Genomic DNA, 16,336 nt, shown 5'->3' on the forward strand with positions numbered 1-16,336 from the left:
ATTACATAGATAATCATTTATTTATACAGTGTTGACAAGCTAAATCAGTCCCTGTTCTATTGCAGACTACCAGGTCCTTTCAAATTAAAGTTCCACATTTATCTTTGATTCAAACAACTGACATACCTTAACATACAAAGATGATTATGATTAAGAGTTGCATGTACACCATGGACCTTCCCCCCTGAGTTTAACTTAAATTGTAATGGAAGGTTGCAGAAATAAAGGGTTATATACTTCAAAAACAAAGAGGTTCAGAGGCTTTACTTTGTACACCATATCAAACCGCAAGCTTTCCAAGTAATACATATAAGGACTGAGAGTTCTATAAGTTGAAATTAGCTGCTTGCCTTCTATGTGGAGCAGACATTACTGTTCTGCTGTTGGGCACATATTCATTGGGAACTTTGTTCTGCCTGGAAGCAAATTCCGCAGGTGGGAGCAAAAAGGACTCCTCTTCACTTTCAACAATTCCTTCAAGGCAACGTCCAATCATAAAATCACTGAAGCACAGCAAAAGTAGTTCTTTGCAGCGGCCTGGATTTCTTTGAAAGGAAAAGAAAATGAAACGACAAACAATAAATGTAATGTGAATGTCATTTCTGCACACTGTATTTTGCAGCTCTGTACAATAAATGGGTAAATATACATTTAACATAAAGCTTTTAAACAAAGTTACCCTGTGGGGGCCCCATTCTACTCAAAGAGAAAATGTACCATTTACAACCATGGTCTGTACACAATCCCGTAGCCAGCTTCTAATCCATGTAAAAAAACATTAAAGAATAAAAAAAGTTGTTTCCCAATTCAACTGTTCCCCGCTCTCCAACTGCAGATAAAACGTCTCTTCCACTTCCAACTTGAAGGGAAAGCATAGGGCAACATGTAAATAATATTGGTAAAGGATATGAGAACATTTGGTTTCTAAACATTTTTTAGAAACACATACTAAATCCCCTATTGGTCTGAAATTATGTGGCATTGAAGTAGATAGAGCACATTGGAAAGGTGGGAGATGTAGTAATAGAGACATCAAAATGAGAGAGTTGGTAGAGCCATAGATTTGGGCTCATTTATAAAGACTGTGCAAATCTGCACCTGGGCAGTATCCTATAGGAACCAATCAAATGTTTTCTTTCATTGTTCAGCTTGCAGTGGCTTGTAAAAGACAGTCTCTGATTGGTGGCTATGGGTTACTGCCCAGGTGCACATTTGACCAGTGTTTATAAAGGAGCCTCATTATCTCCTTTGGGTCTAAATATTGATTTCAATCTCAAAGTGTTTTTATTTCAGTAGAGTCATCTCTTTATTTAAGTTAGTGTTTTTTTTAACATGCTGGTACCCTTTTATTGTGTTCGTACCCCTCCCCCCATCTTAACAGAGGGGATGCTGGCATCTCCTCTTTTTTTTTTTAACGTGCTAGCATCTTTTTAATGTGCTGGTATTATACAATAGGTTTATAGATTCATTTATAATTCTGTATAAATGTATTCATGCAATGTGTAAATTTTAAGCAAGTATAGCTTTGCAAAAATGTATATGATCGTATATTAGTTAGGGAAGCTGTAGTAGATTGTAACAATAAAGTTGAGTGACACGGAGGGATAATAAAGCGTAGTAAGCTAACATGCGCCATTTTGCTCGGAGACAAAGCCTGTTTAGGTGAAATGTGTCAGCAGGTACATCCGCACACAAGGAGTGACACACTGATTTGGGGCATGCGCAGTTGGGACTCTTTTAAATGGTGCTTGCACATGCCACATTTTATTGTTTTGGTAAGATAAATGAGAGCGATCCAGTTTTTATAAATGTATCTCAAACAGCAATTAAGAAAGAAAAAAAGCCAAAAAATTCACAACAAAGAACATTTTAACATATTCTAGGATTAAGACAAAGACATACCTGGCCTCACACGTGACGACGATAAAAGTCTTCACCCCAGGAAGGATAACCATCGCTTCACTTGCATTCGAAGAGTGTTGTAATACAGAGTCACTGCCTCCACTGTCTCCACTGTTCACATTACCATCCACATTGCAAGACTGTTCCTCATGTATAGTTGCTCCAAAAACGGATTGTTCCATAGGATTGTCTGAAGATTCTGAACCATGTCTCAGTGGTTTGTATAATCCAGTTGATAAATGGTCAACAGAACTCCTCAATAATTTATTACAATTATTAAACAAGTATGGTGTTGCTGAAGGCACTTTAAAGCCCAAATGACAAAACTTTTCAGTCAATTCATTGCAGGTTAGTAAACTGGGAGTAAGTGCTTGATGAAGATCAGCCTTGTCTTTTCCACAATAACTTGTTACATTAACATTACACATTGTACTTTCTCTTGGTGGAAAAGAAGAATCCTGTAGTGATTGGGTTGCGTCGGACATGGAATCAGATGTTGGCTCAGACATTTCAAACTTAAATTTGTTCTCCTTTTCCCACCCAGCAAACTTGCAAGCAATCAGTGTATGGGACTCGTTTCCCTTATTCCTGAAACAGAACATTTACAGAAAGTGGGCCAGCCATAAAAAAAAGCCATTAACAACTACAGAACAATTTAAAATAAAAATGTTCATATATTAGATTTAGTTAAGTAATTACAATGCAAAACAAAGTGTTAGGTTTGAAATAACTATATTTTTGTGTTTGCTCTGTCTTTGATCAATCCATTACAGTTAAAATCCACAACTATTTTAGATTAAATAACTCACTCAATGTATATTTGCACATGTTTAGTCTGTCCTTGTTTGATCACTCCAAAATTAGTCATTCTGGAAACTTCCAAGCCCCCTTTGTTCATCATCAAAGCAGCTGAGCACGGATAGAGTGAGTCTGTGGCATTAGATGCTGACAAACTGGAACAAAAAGCCATCAGGAGACAAACAAAGCTATATTTCACTTACATTTAAGGCTTAATTTTTCTATCGACATGCATAAGCCATTTTGGTCTTCAAAATAAAAATAAGGTTAACTCAATGTTTACAGAATGTAATACTAGGATGAATAAGCAATGCCTCTTTCTTTTTTACAGATCTCAGTCAAAAGTGTATGAGACATTAGAAAATGCAAACACATTAAACAAATATAAATGAACACATGACTTGGTTAAGTCACTACAACTTAGTTATAGAGTTCCTCTGCAGAGTAGTATAAAGCTGGCCGTAGATGCAAAGATACCCGACCATGCGGGGAGTGTCCCAAAGTTTTTCATACCAGGGCGATCGGTCATACAGTCGATCGGACAGGTTAAAAGATTTATATCAGCTACCGATAAGATCTCTGCATGTATTGACTATCTGACAATATTACCGGAAAATTGTCACTACTATTTGTTGGACATAACTTTCGTACGATTGGGGTCTGTCAATTAATGGCCTGAGCATTGTGTGACTTGATCTCTTTACTACTTTAGAGTACTCTGGATGGTTAGTTGCAGGTCGAAAGATCATTTCTCTGACATAGGCTAATAATCTGCATGTCTATGGCCAGCTTTAGTGTTATTTGACTTTATATTGCTCTGTGGATCAATACTCACCAACAACGAATGCAGATATAAACGCTACCAAAAGAAATGGTGCACTCAGGGTTTAAAATATAAAAAATGTATTCAGTTGAAGCCTTTGAGTGTGCAAAAGAGAAAGATAGATAGACCAAATTTTATATAGACATCTGGCTCAGGTTACTATGTACCACTATTTAAACTGATCATTATGTACTGTGTGTCCCATGTGAGCTGATATGTGTACACACACAAAAAGTTGTACTGAATAAGTAGTGAAAAGAAAACCTTTCCATTTACCTTTGTTTGTTAACTGGTGCTATGCACAGTGCTCGCCAGACATAACATGATTGGCTACTTTCCACCACTACTGCATTAACAAGGTCATCACGTCTTGGATAATAGTCCTTCGGAAGCCTTAAAGAATCCATTGTAAAGAATATACTTTCATCAATTACACCACTTGTTCCATAAAATGCTGTAATTTTCATCTGTCAAAAACAAAAGTTACAGTCAGCTTATGTGCATAAATATATTACAAATAAAAATACACAGCTAAATTTTTGATGTAATTTTTTGTAAATATCAATTACTTCTATGGCACAGTTTATTAAATGTACTTGAACTTAAAGTGCATTTGAAGCGAAGCTTCTTTCAAGCTAGATTCAGAAAAACAGCTCCAAACAGAGCGGCTACCCTGACGCCACCATTCTGAGGGATGCGCAACTATGGCTCCTGCCTTATGCCCAAAATGGACAGACCTTCTCTTTTCTGTATTAAAGCTTTTAAAAGCAATTGTGCTAATTTTAGTCCTATTTCCTTTCTGAAGTATTCTTTTCCTTTCATGGGGGAAGTGTATTCCAGATACTCAAATGACTCTATACTTTTTCTCTAAAGAAGACTCTCTTCTGCAGGTGACAAAAACCTGAAAATTCCTTTGTACAGGGATGAATGTAAATCACCATTGGTCAATCATATCAATATTGTAATAGTGCTTAATTGCCTTCAAAGGCACGTTCTCCTGACCAATATGTAGGGATGCACTGAATCCACTATTTTGGATTCGGCCGAACCCCCTGAATACTTTGCGAAAGATTCGGCTGAATACCGATCCAAATGCGAATTTGCATATGCAAATTATGGGGTGGGAATGGGAAACATTTTTTACGTCCTTGGTTTGTGACTAAGGGTAAGGACACACGAGGAGATTCAGGGAGATTTTGTCGCCTGGCTACTAATCTCCTTGTCTTTTGAGCAACTATCTCCCTGAACTGCCTCAGCGTTTTTCCCCATAGGCTACAATGAAAAGTTGCCTGCGCTAATGCACACACGGTGATGCGTTTTCAATAGTTGCCCAAAGTTGCCTCAGTGAGGCAATTTCAGGCAACTATTGAAAACGCATCGCCCTGTGTGCATTAGCGCAGGCAACTTTTCATTGTAGCCTATGGGGAAAAACGCTGAGGCAGTTCAGGAAAATAGTTGCTCAAAAGACAAGGAGATTAGTAGCCAGGCGACAAAATCTCCCTGAATCTCGTGTGTCCTTACCCTAAAAGTCACTCGATTTCCCTCCCCACCCCTAATTTGCATATGCAATCCTGCTGAAAAAGGCCGAATCCGAATCCTGGATTCGGTGCATCCCTACCAATATGTTTTAAACATCGTTATTTATCTTAATGTCCACATTAAGATTATCCAAATGTATTTTTGTGTTCTTTGTCAACCGTGGGAGAGAAGTTTTCTGAAGGCAACAGAGCACTCCTTGTGAAATCACACTTATTAGTCACTAGCCAGCACAAAAATACTTTTAAGATACATTACTGTTGTGAGTTTCCACGTAATCCACTAATGGCACAAGGGCTCACGTGCTTCTGCATTCCCCACGGCAAGAATTACAGCCTAATCATCTCAACTAGCTTCACGAGAGAGGACTGGCTTACTTGCCAGTGTGGCTCTGCAGCATTGTGAACAATATGATTCAGGTTAGGCATATGCCGTTTGTGAGTAAAAAAAAAAAACCGTCTACATCTCCACCACAAATTTGAGTTTTTATTTTCATCATAACAATCCACCAACCAACTATTTCCAAATGCACATTATTTTTGAGGCTGAGATGAGAGTTAGATTTTAGAAAGCTTTTGTTTCAGATAGTTTGTCAAGTCTTATTACTAGCTAGTGCATCTTCATCTATCTGGACATTGTACATGATAACTTGTCAGTTGTGCTACCCAATCTACCTACACTATCATAAAGCCAGTGGTAGAAAAACTGAAGTGCAGCTTACCAATTAAAGGGGCAGTAGATGCCCTTTTTATACATGATTGCTATGAATAGAGCTAGTGACTATTGTTTTGATCATGAAAAGGTCATTTAGTCATTTCTTGTGCTAAATAGAAAAATGGAAACTAGTCCTTGCTTGGTCCATGAGAGATAGACAAATAGATCACCAGTATACAACCCCTTTCCCTTCCCAGCTTTGTTAGCAGGAGTCAATTATGAATGGAGATTATCTGTGCACTGGAGATCTCTCTCTCAAGGACCAAAAAGTATGTTCAGCACAAGCTCTATCATTAAACACAAGCTGAACAATGGGATATATGGCCCCTTTAATATATTTATCCAGGGATATGACTGCCTCCCCCACACCTTAAAGGAGCAGTTCAGTGTGAAAATAAAAACTGTGTAAATAGATAGCCTGTGCAAAATAAACAATGTTTCTAATATAGATAGTTAGCCAAAAATGTAATTTATAAAGGCTGGAGTGACTGGAAAGTAGCCAGAACACCACTTCCTGCTTTTCAGCCCTATAACTCTTGAGCTAGTCAGCGACTTGAAGGGGGGCCACATGGTACATATCTGTTCAGTGAGTTTGCAATTGATCCTTAGCATTCAGCTCAGATTCAAAAGCAACAGATATGACCCATGTGCCCCCCCCCCAAGTCTCTGATTGGTTACTGCCTGGTAACCAGTCAGTGTAAACCAAGAGAGCTGAAAAGCAGGAAGTAGTGTTCTGGCTATTATGTTAGACATCCAGTTACTCCAGCCTTTATACATCACATTTTTGCCTAACTAAATTAGAAACATTTTTTTATTTTGCACAGCCTATTTACCCAGTTTTTATTTTTACGCTGAACAATTCCTTTAAGCTTTAGAGTTTATATTCACCTATCAACCAAAACAAAGAATCAAAACAGTTACATTAATAAACCTACCTGGTCTATTCTTTTACATCTCAGTGGCTTCACAGAATATGCCTCACTGTTCCATGTGGATGGATTAATGAAGTACTCTGCTTTTACCCAGTCTCCTTTGTATGGTAGATATCCTAATAAAGAAGAAAATAAAAAAAAATATGATTCTGATGATTCTTATCACCATGATAGTTCTAATCATTTTTCTGTAGTTATGAAAAATAAATCATCTATGGCAGACAAAAAAACAAAAACATTCACCACATGTATGGGACCGGTTATCCAGAATGCTCAGGACCTGGGGTTTTCTGGATAAGTGACCTTTCTGTAATTTGGATCACTTAGAATGGTTAGTAGAATATTATAAGTATGTTGTTGGATCCTAGTTTTGCATCATTCTACGATGAAGTCACATACAGAACATTTATAAATGTTACAAACATGCATTTATTTATTAGAGTGATTCATTTTTTAGTATTGAGCATTACTGTACGAGGCCCATTTATTAAAAGTTGAATTTTAGTGGCATTATAGGTCTTCAAAACCACAATTAAATTTATTTTATTTAAAATAACGAATGCCATGAAAGATATTAAAAGCTCCCAATATAAGTATGAACGGGAAAAAAAAATGCTGAATGCTTAAATTACTAGCAAAACAAATCTGAAACCCTCAATGGTTGGGAAAAAAAGAAAGAAAAAAAAAAGGTCCAATAGGATAAGCGCAGCTCCCATTGACTTTTATAGGACATTGACTGCTTTTACTTTAAGTTTTGCATTTGTTTTTTTTCATGGTTTTTACTCAAATTTTCAGTTTAAGAGAAATGAAAAAAAATACAATTCAGAATCTGCCTCTCTATGTCTCTCTTTCTTTAACAAAAAAATATGTATTATAACGTTTTGTATAGTTAATTAACGTACTTACCTTCACATACATCACACATGTAAAAACAGGTTGTCTGATTGATATCACCACCATCTTTATTGCAGGATGTAACACAACCAATTAAAACTCTGATGTCCAAGTCTTGAGAATTTTCATTTGAAGGAATATAGTTCTCCCATCTGTTGGAGATTACGTGTACCTTTAGAAAAATAATTACAAGTTTAAGAGGTTTTGCAGAAGACAGATTACGGATAGAACCAACCCTTAACCTGAAAGTTCCAAACATTAAGAAGCATTTTACAAACAAACAGTGTTTTATCACTAGTGTTATTATTAGCACAGTTCTACTGCTATTATTCTGCAGCACTTTAGACATATATATCATTCACTACTAGGGTTGCTACCTTTTCTGGAAAAAAAATACCGGCCTTCCTATATATTTATATTTTTTTCCTATTAATAACATTGGGATCAACCATAATTTTTACCAGCCAGGTGGCAACCCTATGCACTTCAGTCTCTGCCCCAGTGGAGCTTATGAGCTCTTTTTTTCCATGTGTCTTTTTGCTCCAGTGCCGGCTTCCTCTAAGGTGCGTGCAGCGCGCACTTCAGTGTCTTAAAGGCGCAGTGAAGCTGACGTGTGAGGTCAGTGCGCAAAAAAAACACACTCATAATAAAATTAGGCAATGAACAGTTCAAGGAGGCAAATGATTTTGTGGAGAAAAAAATTCAACAAACTTCGGATCCATTTAATCTTATTGCTTTTTAAAATCGCACTAATCAATACAATTCAAGCACACACGAGTCATGAATATCCTGTAAATTATATCCTTATAAACAGTGAGTACTGATGTCATCAGTTATAAACGGTGAGTAGTGATGTCATTTTTGTCACATGACTCACTGAAACACGTGTTTTATAATAAATAAAGTACCCCCTGTTGCAAAATATGAGGATATTAGAAGTTACCTCGGAGTTCTGTGACCTGTATAAAAAGACACAGCCATCTGCCTCGTGCTTTTATATGGTCATGAAACTACACAGTAACTTATAATACCCTTATATTTTACAAGAGGGGGTACTTTATTTACTATATAATCGGAGCTCATTTCGGTCACAACTCACTGAAACTTGTGTATTATAATAAATAAAGTACCCCCTGTTGCAAAATATGAGGATGTTAGAAGTCACTTCGGATTTCCATGACCTGTATAAAAAGGTTGTTAACCTTTGAGTTAACTTTTAGTATGATGTAGAGAGTGATATTCTGAGACAATTTGCAATTGATTTTCATTTTTTACGTTTTGTAGTTTTTGCGTTCTTTAGCTTTTTATACAGCAGCTCTACAGTCTGCAATTTTAACAACCTGGTTGCTATGGTACAAATTACCCTAGCAACTATGCTTTGATTTAAATAAGAGACTGGAATATGAATAGGAAAGAGTATGAATAGAAAGAGGAGTAATTGAAAGTAGCAATAACAATACATTTATAGCCTTACAGATCATGTGTTTTTTTAGATGGGGTCAGTGATTCCCATTTGAAAGAGAAAAGATCCAGAAGAATAAGGCAAATAACTAAAAAACTATAACAAATAAACAATGAAGACCAATTGAAAAAGTTTCTTAGAATTGGCCATTCTTTAACATACTAAAAGTTAACTTAAAGGTGAATCACCACTTTAAACTGAATTAAAGGATGTATAGTTTGCTTCATTTACCAAGCAATTACTGTTTCATAAAAGCAAGTCTTAGATGCAGAGCTGTTTCACGAAGGATAATATATGTTTACATTAATACAAATTATACATAACATTTTTAAAAAGAAATCCCATTTGTTTTTGTTTTTTTATTGGAGGAATTTAGTGTATAATGCCCCTTAATAGTCTTCCATTTTTAAATTTTCATGTATTCATAAAAGGCAATGTTTGGGAATTTATCCAAATTCCTAAGAAGTTTGATGCAGGCACAGCTGGTTATTACTTCAGACAGATGGCAGACATGGGAGAGCTGCAGTTGCACACCGACTGTTGGTGAACAAAGAGCTACTTGTTAAAAGCATATGCCAAAGAAAAGAGAACAGGCATGGCAGACTGCAAAATAATATAGCTGCTTTAGGAATAGCAATTTTAATATGATTAAAATATGATATGTCTTTTAAATAGCTTTTTAAATCACATTTTAAACTGTTTGCAGAGAAATAGGTGGGTAAACGTGTTTTCAGGCAAAATCACCCAACACCTGATATGTGCTACCAGTGTTAGTAAACAGATCAAGCTAATAATGTTAAACCCTCTGCTGACAATTTACACTACTGTTCACAACACTCAAATAGCAGAAGTTTCTTGGAGGATGCAGGGAACTATAGTTCACAATACAAATGTTTGTGCTACAAACAAGATGGCCATGGTCTTCACTGCAAACAGTACTAAAAATCGCTTTTTCAAGCATGTTTGACTGATAACATACTCAGTACAGATCATCCCTGTAAGATTTTTATTCAGGTTTTCCTTCTCCTCAGTATGCAGCTAGTAAATCTGAACAAGCAACACGTTTGTTAGCAATTAAAGTTGTGAACTGAGACAGAAATGAAGCTGCATGTGCCGCAGAACACTTACCAGATACGGATACCAATAAGACATGACTGCATGAGAATAAAACCAGCCCACAGTGCAAAGGCAAATCAATAAAAGAGTCCCACAAGCACTACTACTCCTGCTCTCATCGATCCTTCACTCCTGTTATTCCAATTGTGTTTGTGAAACTACTAATTGCCCCACCCAAATCATTCCAGCCCCGGGAGCAGCACGGTTATGTACAGGTGTCTTTTCTGGTCTAACAAATTCATTTGACAAAAAAAAAAAAAAAATCTGTAGCTTTTTCTTAAAATAAGTTTAGCATAATGCCACATCTTCCAGCATTCCCTTTAAAAAAGTATACTTCTAAAAAAAACTGTGCATGATGTGCTGAAGGCTCTGCAAACCCAAAAATGGTCTTTTCATTCATCTTACCCTTTTAATGGCAATTATGCAAAACATGCACCTGATGTGGGGGCCACACCAAATTTAGAATATCTCACTCAGTGTAACATTGCAACCTGCAATACTACAAGTTATTTAACATAACAAATTTGATAAGAGACGATCATTTTTAGCTGCACTTCCCTGCGTTCCGGTTTCATGCGTTCAGCCGCAGGGGAGCGCAGGAGTGAACGCACTGAATTCTTTTCGATGCGGCTGTACTCACACAAACGAATGTAAACGCCGGTTGGGATGCAGCATGTTGCATTTTTACTGCGTTTGGCGCTTACATGCGTTTGTGTGAGTACAGCCCCATTGAAAAGTCTACTCCTGCGCTCCCCTGCGGCTGAACACATGATACCAGAACACAGGGGAGTGCAGCTTAAAACGCTCGTCTCTTATCAAATTTGTGCTGAGGTTGAATACATGAAAAACGTAACCACGTGTCAACTGCAAGCAAAAACACTTGTGGCTCTGTACCCCAAGGGCCCTTACACAGGCATTTTTAATGTACTGAATGGAGGTTTGCATACACCACAATATGAGTTAAAAAATTCCATTTTATTCTGGCTAATTGTTCCCACAATCATTAAATTTTTTTTTCAGTTCTGTTAAGCTACATTTTTTATTTAAATCGGACATTATGCATTCATACATGCTGAGAATATATTTAACGGCAAAATAGTTGCTGAAGACACAAAAAACACGTACTTACTGTAGGTTAAAATGGATTCTATAACTGCAGTATACTGTATGTGGTAGCAAACAGTCAGCAATTAGCACTAAGATTGGGAATGCATGAGCAGACACTTTTGACCATTCAAAATATAACTGGCAAATATAAGCTCTTGTGAATGGGTTTGCATAATTCATGTAGATTCTGATGTGCCGTGTTTGCATATACAGGTAACCTGTGCTTACAGAAATACCAAATAATCCCACTTCAGGCTTTTTAGGGCCTTATTTTATTTTATTTTCAGATCGAAGAGAAATTGGGTGATAGTATTCACAAAAAAGGCACTAAAATGAATTTCAAGTAATGCATTTCTTTATACAAATCAGGAGTAAAATTTACAATAATTTGAAATTGGTAAAATTTACCTTTAAAGGGGTGGTGGACCCTTAGGGCTCTTACTGACGAGCGTTTTTACCTGCGCTCCCCTGCGTTCCATTTTTCTATGTTCAGCCGCAGGGGAGCGCAGGAATAGACGCATTAGATTTTTTCCAATGGGGCTGTACTCACACAGGCGCATGTAGGCACCAAACGCAGGCTGAGACGCAACATGCTGCATTTTTCCTGCGTTCGGCGCCTACACGCGCCTGTGTGAGTACAGCCCCATTGGTAAAAATCGAATGCATCTATTCCTGCGCTCCCCTGCTGCTGAACGCAGAAAAACGGAACGCAGGGGAGCGCAGGTAAAAACGCTCGAGAGTAAGAGCCCTTAAGTTAACTTTTAATTTGTTATAGAATGGCTAATTTTAAGCAAATTTTCAATTGGTCTTCGTTTTTTTCTTTTTTATGGTTTTTGAATTTTGTCTCTTTCTGATTCATTCCAGCTTTCAAACGGTTCAAACAGGGGTCACTAAACCATCTAAAAACCAAATGCTCTGTACTGGTACACATTTCTTGTTATTGCTCCTTTTTATAACTCATCTTTCTATTCAGGCCTCGTCTATTCATATTCCATGCATTTCTTATTTTGGAGTTATTTAGCTTTATATTTAGCAGCTCTCCAGTTCGCAGTTTTAGCAAACTGGTTGCTAGGCTCCATATTACCTTAGCAACCATGCAACTCTAGATGAAGTTAGCAAACTTCTAGCCTGCTCAAAACCCACCACCTGCTCCCTTGATCCATACCCTCTCGCCTCCTCCACCCAATCTCTGATACACTCTCTCCTGCTCTTACCCACCTATTTAATCTTTCACTCTCTACTGGTACCTTTCCATTATTATACAAACAAGCACTAAATCACTCCTATCCTCAAAAAACCTTCCCTTGATCCCAGCTCTCCCACTAACTATCGACCGGTCTCCCTTCTTCCATTCGCATCCAAATTACTAGAAAGGCTTGTTTACAAACGCCTGATCCAGCATCTCACTCACAACTCCCTCCTCGACCCCTTGCAATCTGGCTTCCGCCCATCACACTCGACTGAAACTGCACTCACCAAAGTAACCAATGATCTTCTATTGGCAAAGTCTAAAGGTCACTTCTCCATTCTAATCCTTCTAGATCTCTCTGCAGCCTTTGACACAGTTGACCACACACTCCTCCTTGACATTCTACACTCAGCTGGCATTCGGGACACTGCTCTTTCATGGTTTACATCTTATCTGTCTGACTGTTCCTTTAAAGTTTCCTTCTCTAACTCTACTTCTACTACTTTCCCACTCTCTGTTGGAGTTCCTCAAGGCTCTGTTCTTGGCCCCCTGCTGTTCTCGCTCTATACAACTTCCCTAGGAAAACGTATTCAGTCATTTGGACTTCAGTATCACCTTTATGCTGATGACACCCAACTCTACTTGTCTACTCCTGGATGTCACAGCACCACCTGAAACTGAACCTTTCTAAAACAGAACTCATTATATTTCCTCCAAGATCTTCCCCTGTCCCTCAGATATCACTCACTGTAAACAACACCACCTTTCATTCCACCACACAGGCACGCTGCCTAGGAGTTATCTTAGACTCTCATCTGTTTTTTTCACCACACATTCAAACACTTGCAAAATCTTGCCATATTCAACTGCGGAACATTGCTCGAATACGACCATATCTCAGTTCAGAATCAACTAAAACACTGATTCAGTCTCTCATCATCTCCCGCCTTGATTACTGCAACTTACTCCTCACAGGTATTCCAACAAGTCACCTTTCACAACTGCAATCTGTTCTAAACGCGGCCGTTAGACTCATTCATCTTGCTCGCCGCTCAACATAAGCTGCTCCCATATGTATGTCCCTTCACTGGCTCCCAATCTTTTCTAGAATCAAATTCAAATTACTTACACTCGCATTCAAGGCCCTTAATAAAGAAACCCCTCCCTATATTTCATCTCTAATCTCCAAATACAGTCCTTCACGAAACCTATGCTCTGCTTCTGATCTTCACCTCACTTCTCCTCTGATCACTTCTTCCCATTCTCATCTACAAGACTTTTCTCGGGTTTCTGCTTTTCTCTGGAACTCTCTGCCACAAGCTGTCAGACTTTCTCCTTCTTTCCAAACTTTCAAGCGCTCCTTAAAGACCCACCTGTTTACAGAGGCTTATTCGATGTACCTTAATTAATCATTGCTATATCAAAAATGACAAAATGTTTATATAATCCTAATGTCTCAATTGTACCCTAAACTTTTAGTTTGTAAACTCTAATCTCTAGGTCCTTCTAACCCTATTGTATTCTGTTATCCTTGTTTGTTATCCACCATTTATTCCCTGTTTGCTATAACTGCAGTAAAGCACTGCGTATCTTGACAGCGCTATATAAATAAATGATGATTGATTTGAATAAGAGACTGGAATATAAATAGGAGATGGTCTGAATTGCAATAACAATGAATGCGTAGCCTTACAGAGCATTTGTTTTTGATGGGGTCAGTGACCCCCATTTGAAAGCTGGAAAGAGTCAGAAGAAAAGGCAAAAAAATTAAGTTGCTTAGAACTAGCCATTCTATAACATGCTAAAAGTTAACTTAAAGGTGAACCACCCCTTTAAATTTTAGTATGTTCTGGAATGGTCTATTCTTAGCAACTTTCCAGTTGGCATCATTGTTTATAGTTTATGTCTCTTTCCATCTTTCAGAAGAGGGTCACTTTCCCCAGCAACAAATAAACTATTGCTTTGTAAGCTACAATTGTTATTCATTATCTTTCAGGCCTCTCCTATTCATCTTCCAGTCTCTCATTCACAACACTGCCTGGTTGGTAGGGTAAACTAGACCGTAGCAACCAGATAGCTGATGAATTCCCAAACTGGAGAGCTGACAAGCAAAAAAAAATAATTAAAAAAATAAGACCAACTGCAATCTGTCTCAGAATATCTCTGTCTACATTATACTTAAAGGAAAACTATACCCACAAAAAAATGTAGGTCTCTATAAAAAGATATTTTATAAAACAGCTCATATATAAAACCCTGCTTCATGTAAATAAACCATTTTCATAATAATATACTTTTTTAGTAGTATGTGCCATTGGGTAATCATTAATACAAAATTGCTATTTTAAAAAAAATATTGACCATCCCCTGGGATCCTAGGATTCACAGTGCACACAAACAAACCATACATGTTAGATCCCATGGGCCAATTAAAAGACAGAGTTCTGTTGCTTAATAATTCATTTTGGGGGTAAAGTTTTCCTTTAAAGTTAATTTTAAGTATGGAGCGAAATACTACTAAAATGCATATTTCATAAATGTTTTGTAACCTAAACCTTAACATTATATGACATGTGTTTTGTTCTGTGTGTTGTGTGTTTCTATGTGTTTTAAAACAGTTAATTTAAGTACAACTTTAGAAATATTGTTGCAAGTTGGATGGGTCAAAATATAATGGGACTGATACACAAATCTGATGTGTACTACTACTACATGGAAAGTTTTCTGTCCAATGTGACATAACTGTTGCATGGGAATGCAGCATATTGCATCTTCATCAGACAAGATAAAATTTGATGGTGTCTACTTTTTGTCGGATGTAGATGCATGACCAAACTACACCATTAACTTTATCTGATCCGAATTTAAATTCTAGCTTGAGGGGGATCATATTTAGTAGAATGCTACAAATATCGGTGTTGCATGGCAAGATCAGATAAAATCTGACCCGCAAAATCTGATCAAAATCTCTCTGTATACAGTTTTACCCTTAAGAAAATCAACAGAAATAAGTACAAATAACATAAGCAGCTTACAATTAGAAGTATATCTTACCATGATTGCTCTCAAGCCTCCAGATGTTTTATCCTCTTCATAAGCAACACTGACATTCTGTCCTACACTCAGTAGCTCTCTGCCTATCACAGCATCACTTGTGAAGTAGATTTGGTCGTTTATCATTCCGTAATCATTACAGAAACGTGTAACTACACCATCCATATTCTTAATCACAGACGAATCTGAAAAAGTAAACATGTAGGCTAGAGACAAGAAACGATAGTACAACAATGTATTTTACATGGCAATGTAGAAACCAGTGCATCCAACATCTGAATTTCTATGTAGTAGTAACTTCAAGCCTAGTCGTGGTACAACAAAAATATTATATTATAAATATTATTATAATAATTATAATTTGGATGCTTAGCTGTAGTGCAGCACTGTGAATGACCATTAATATATGTTATGCCTATTTCTGTGCAATAAATCTTTTCCCCAACCATTTATGTATCTCTGATAACAAATTTACTACCGTAACTCACAAAGAACAAGAAAAAACACCTGTTGTTGGGCTTGTAAAAAAAATCTATGTTATTATGAGAAGTTTGCCTTTAAAATAGCTTTCTGTATGATGCCTATGGGACTGATCTAAGCAACACTCATGAATCACTTTGCTTGTGAAACAAAATTTTATTATTATTCCTTATTGCTAATCTTTGTATTGGCACATTCAGACATATGCTTAATTGCAATGGCAAGGGAGTAAAGCAATCAAATAGCCGTTTAAAAGCCACATTAGAAAGTTACAATAAAAAGTTAAAGGGGACCCGTCACCTGAAAAAAATATTCCAAATCCTATTTTA

At 37.1% G+C, this 16,336-nt stretch overlaps 1 protein-coding gene across 2 annotated transcripts in view; it reads right to left on the reverse strand.

Annotated features, from left to right (window-relative positions):
• mov10l1.L (Mov10 like RISC complex RNA helicase 1 L homeolog) overlaps nt 1-16,336 on the reverse strand; it is a 44,094-nt gene that overhangs the window by 25,178 nt on the left and 2,580 nt on the right. The window contains exons 3-9 of one of the 2 annotated variants that reach the window (XM_018252607.2): nt 15,528-15,712; nt 7,612-7,771; nt 6,709-6,821; nt 3,800-3,990; nt 2,712-2,855; nt 1,903-2,490; nt 351-545 (exon numbers count right to left, since the gene is read on the reverse strand). In XM_018252607.2, coding sequence (XP_018108096.1) covers nt 351-545; nt 1,903-2,490; nt 2,712-2,855; nt 3,800-3,990; nt 6,709-6,821; nt 7,612-7,771; nt 15,528-15,712 — 1,576 coding nt within the window. Of the gene's footprint in view, nt 1-350; nt 546-1,902; nt 2,491-2,711; nt 2,856-3,799; nt 3,991-6,708; nt 6,822-7,611; nt 7,772-10,189; nt 10,546-15,527; nt 15,713-16,336 lie in introns of those variants that run through there. The other variant, XM_018252608.2, reaches the window with a different exon arrangement.

Source organism: Xenopus laevis, chromosome 3L, assembly GCF_017654675.1.
Source record: "Xenopus laevis strain J_2021 chromosome 3L, Xenopus_laevis_v10.1, whole genome shotgun sequence".
Taxonomy (NCBI): Eukaryota; Metazoa; Chordata; class Amphibia; order Anura; family Pipidae; genus Xenopus; species Xenopus laevis.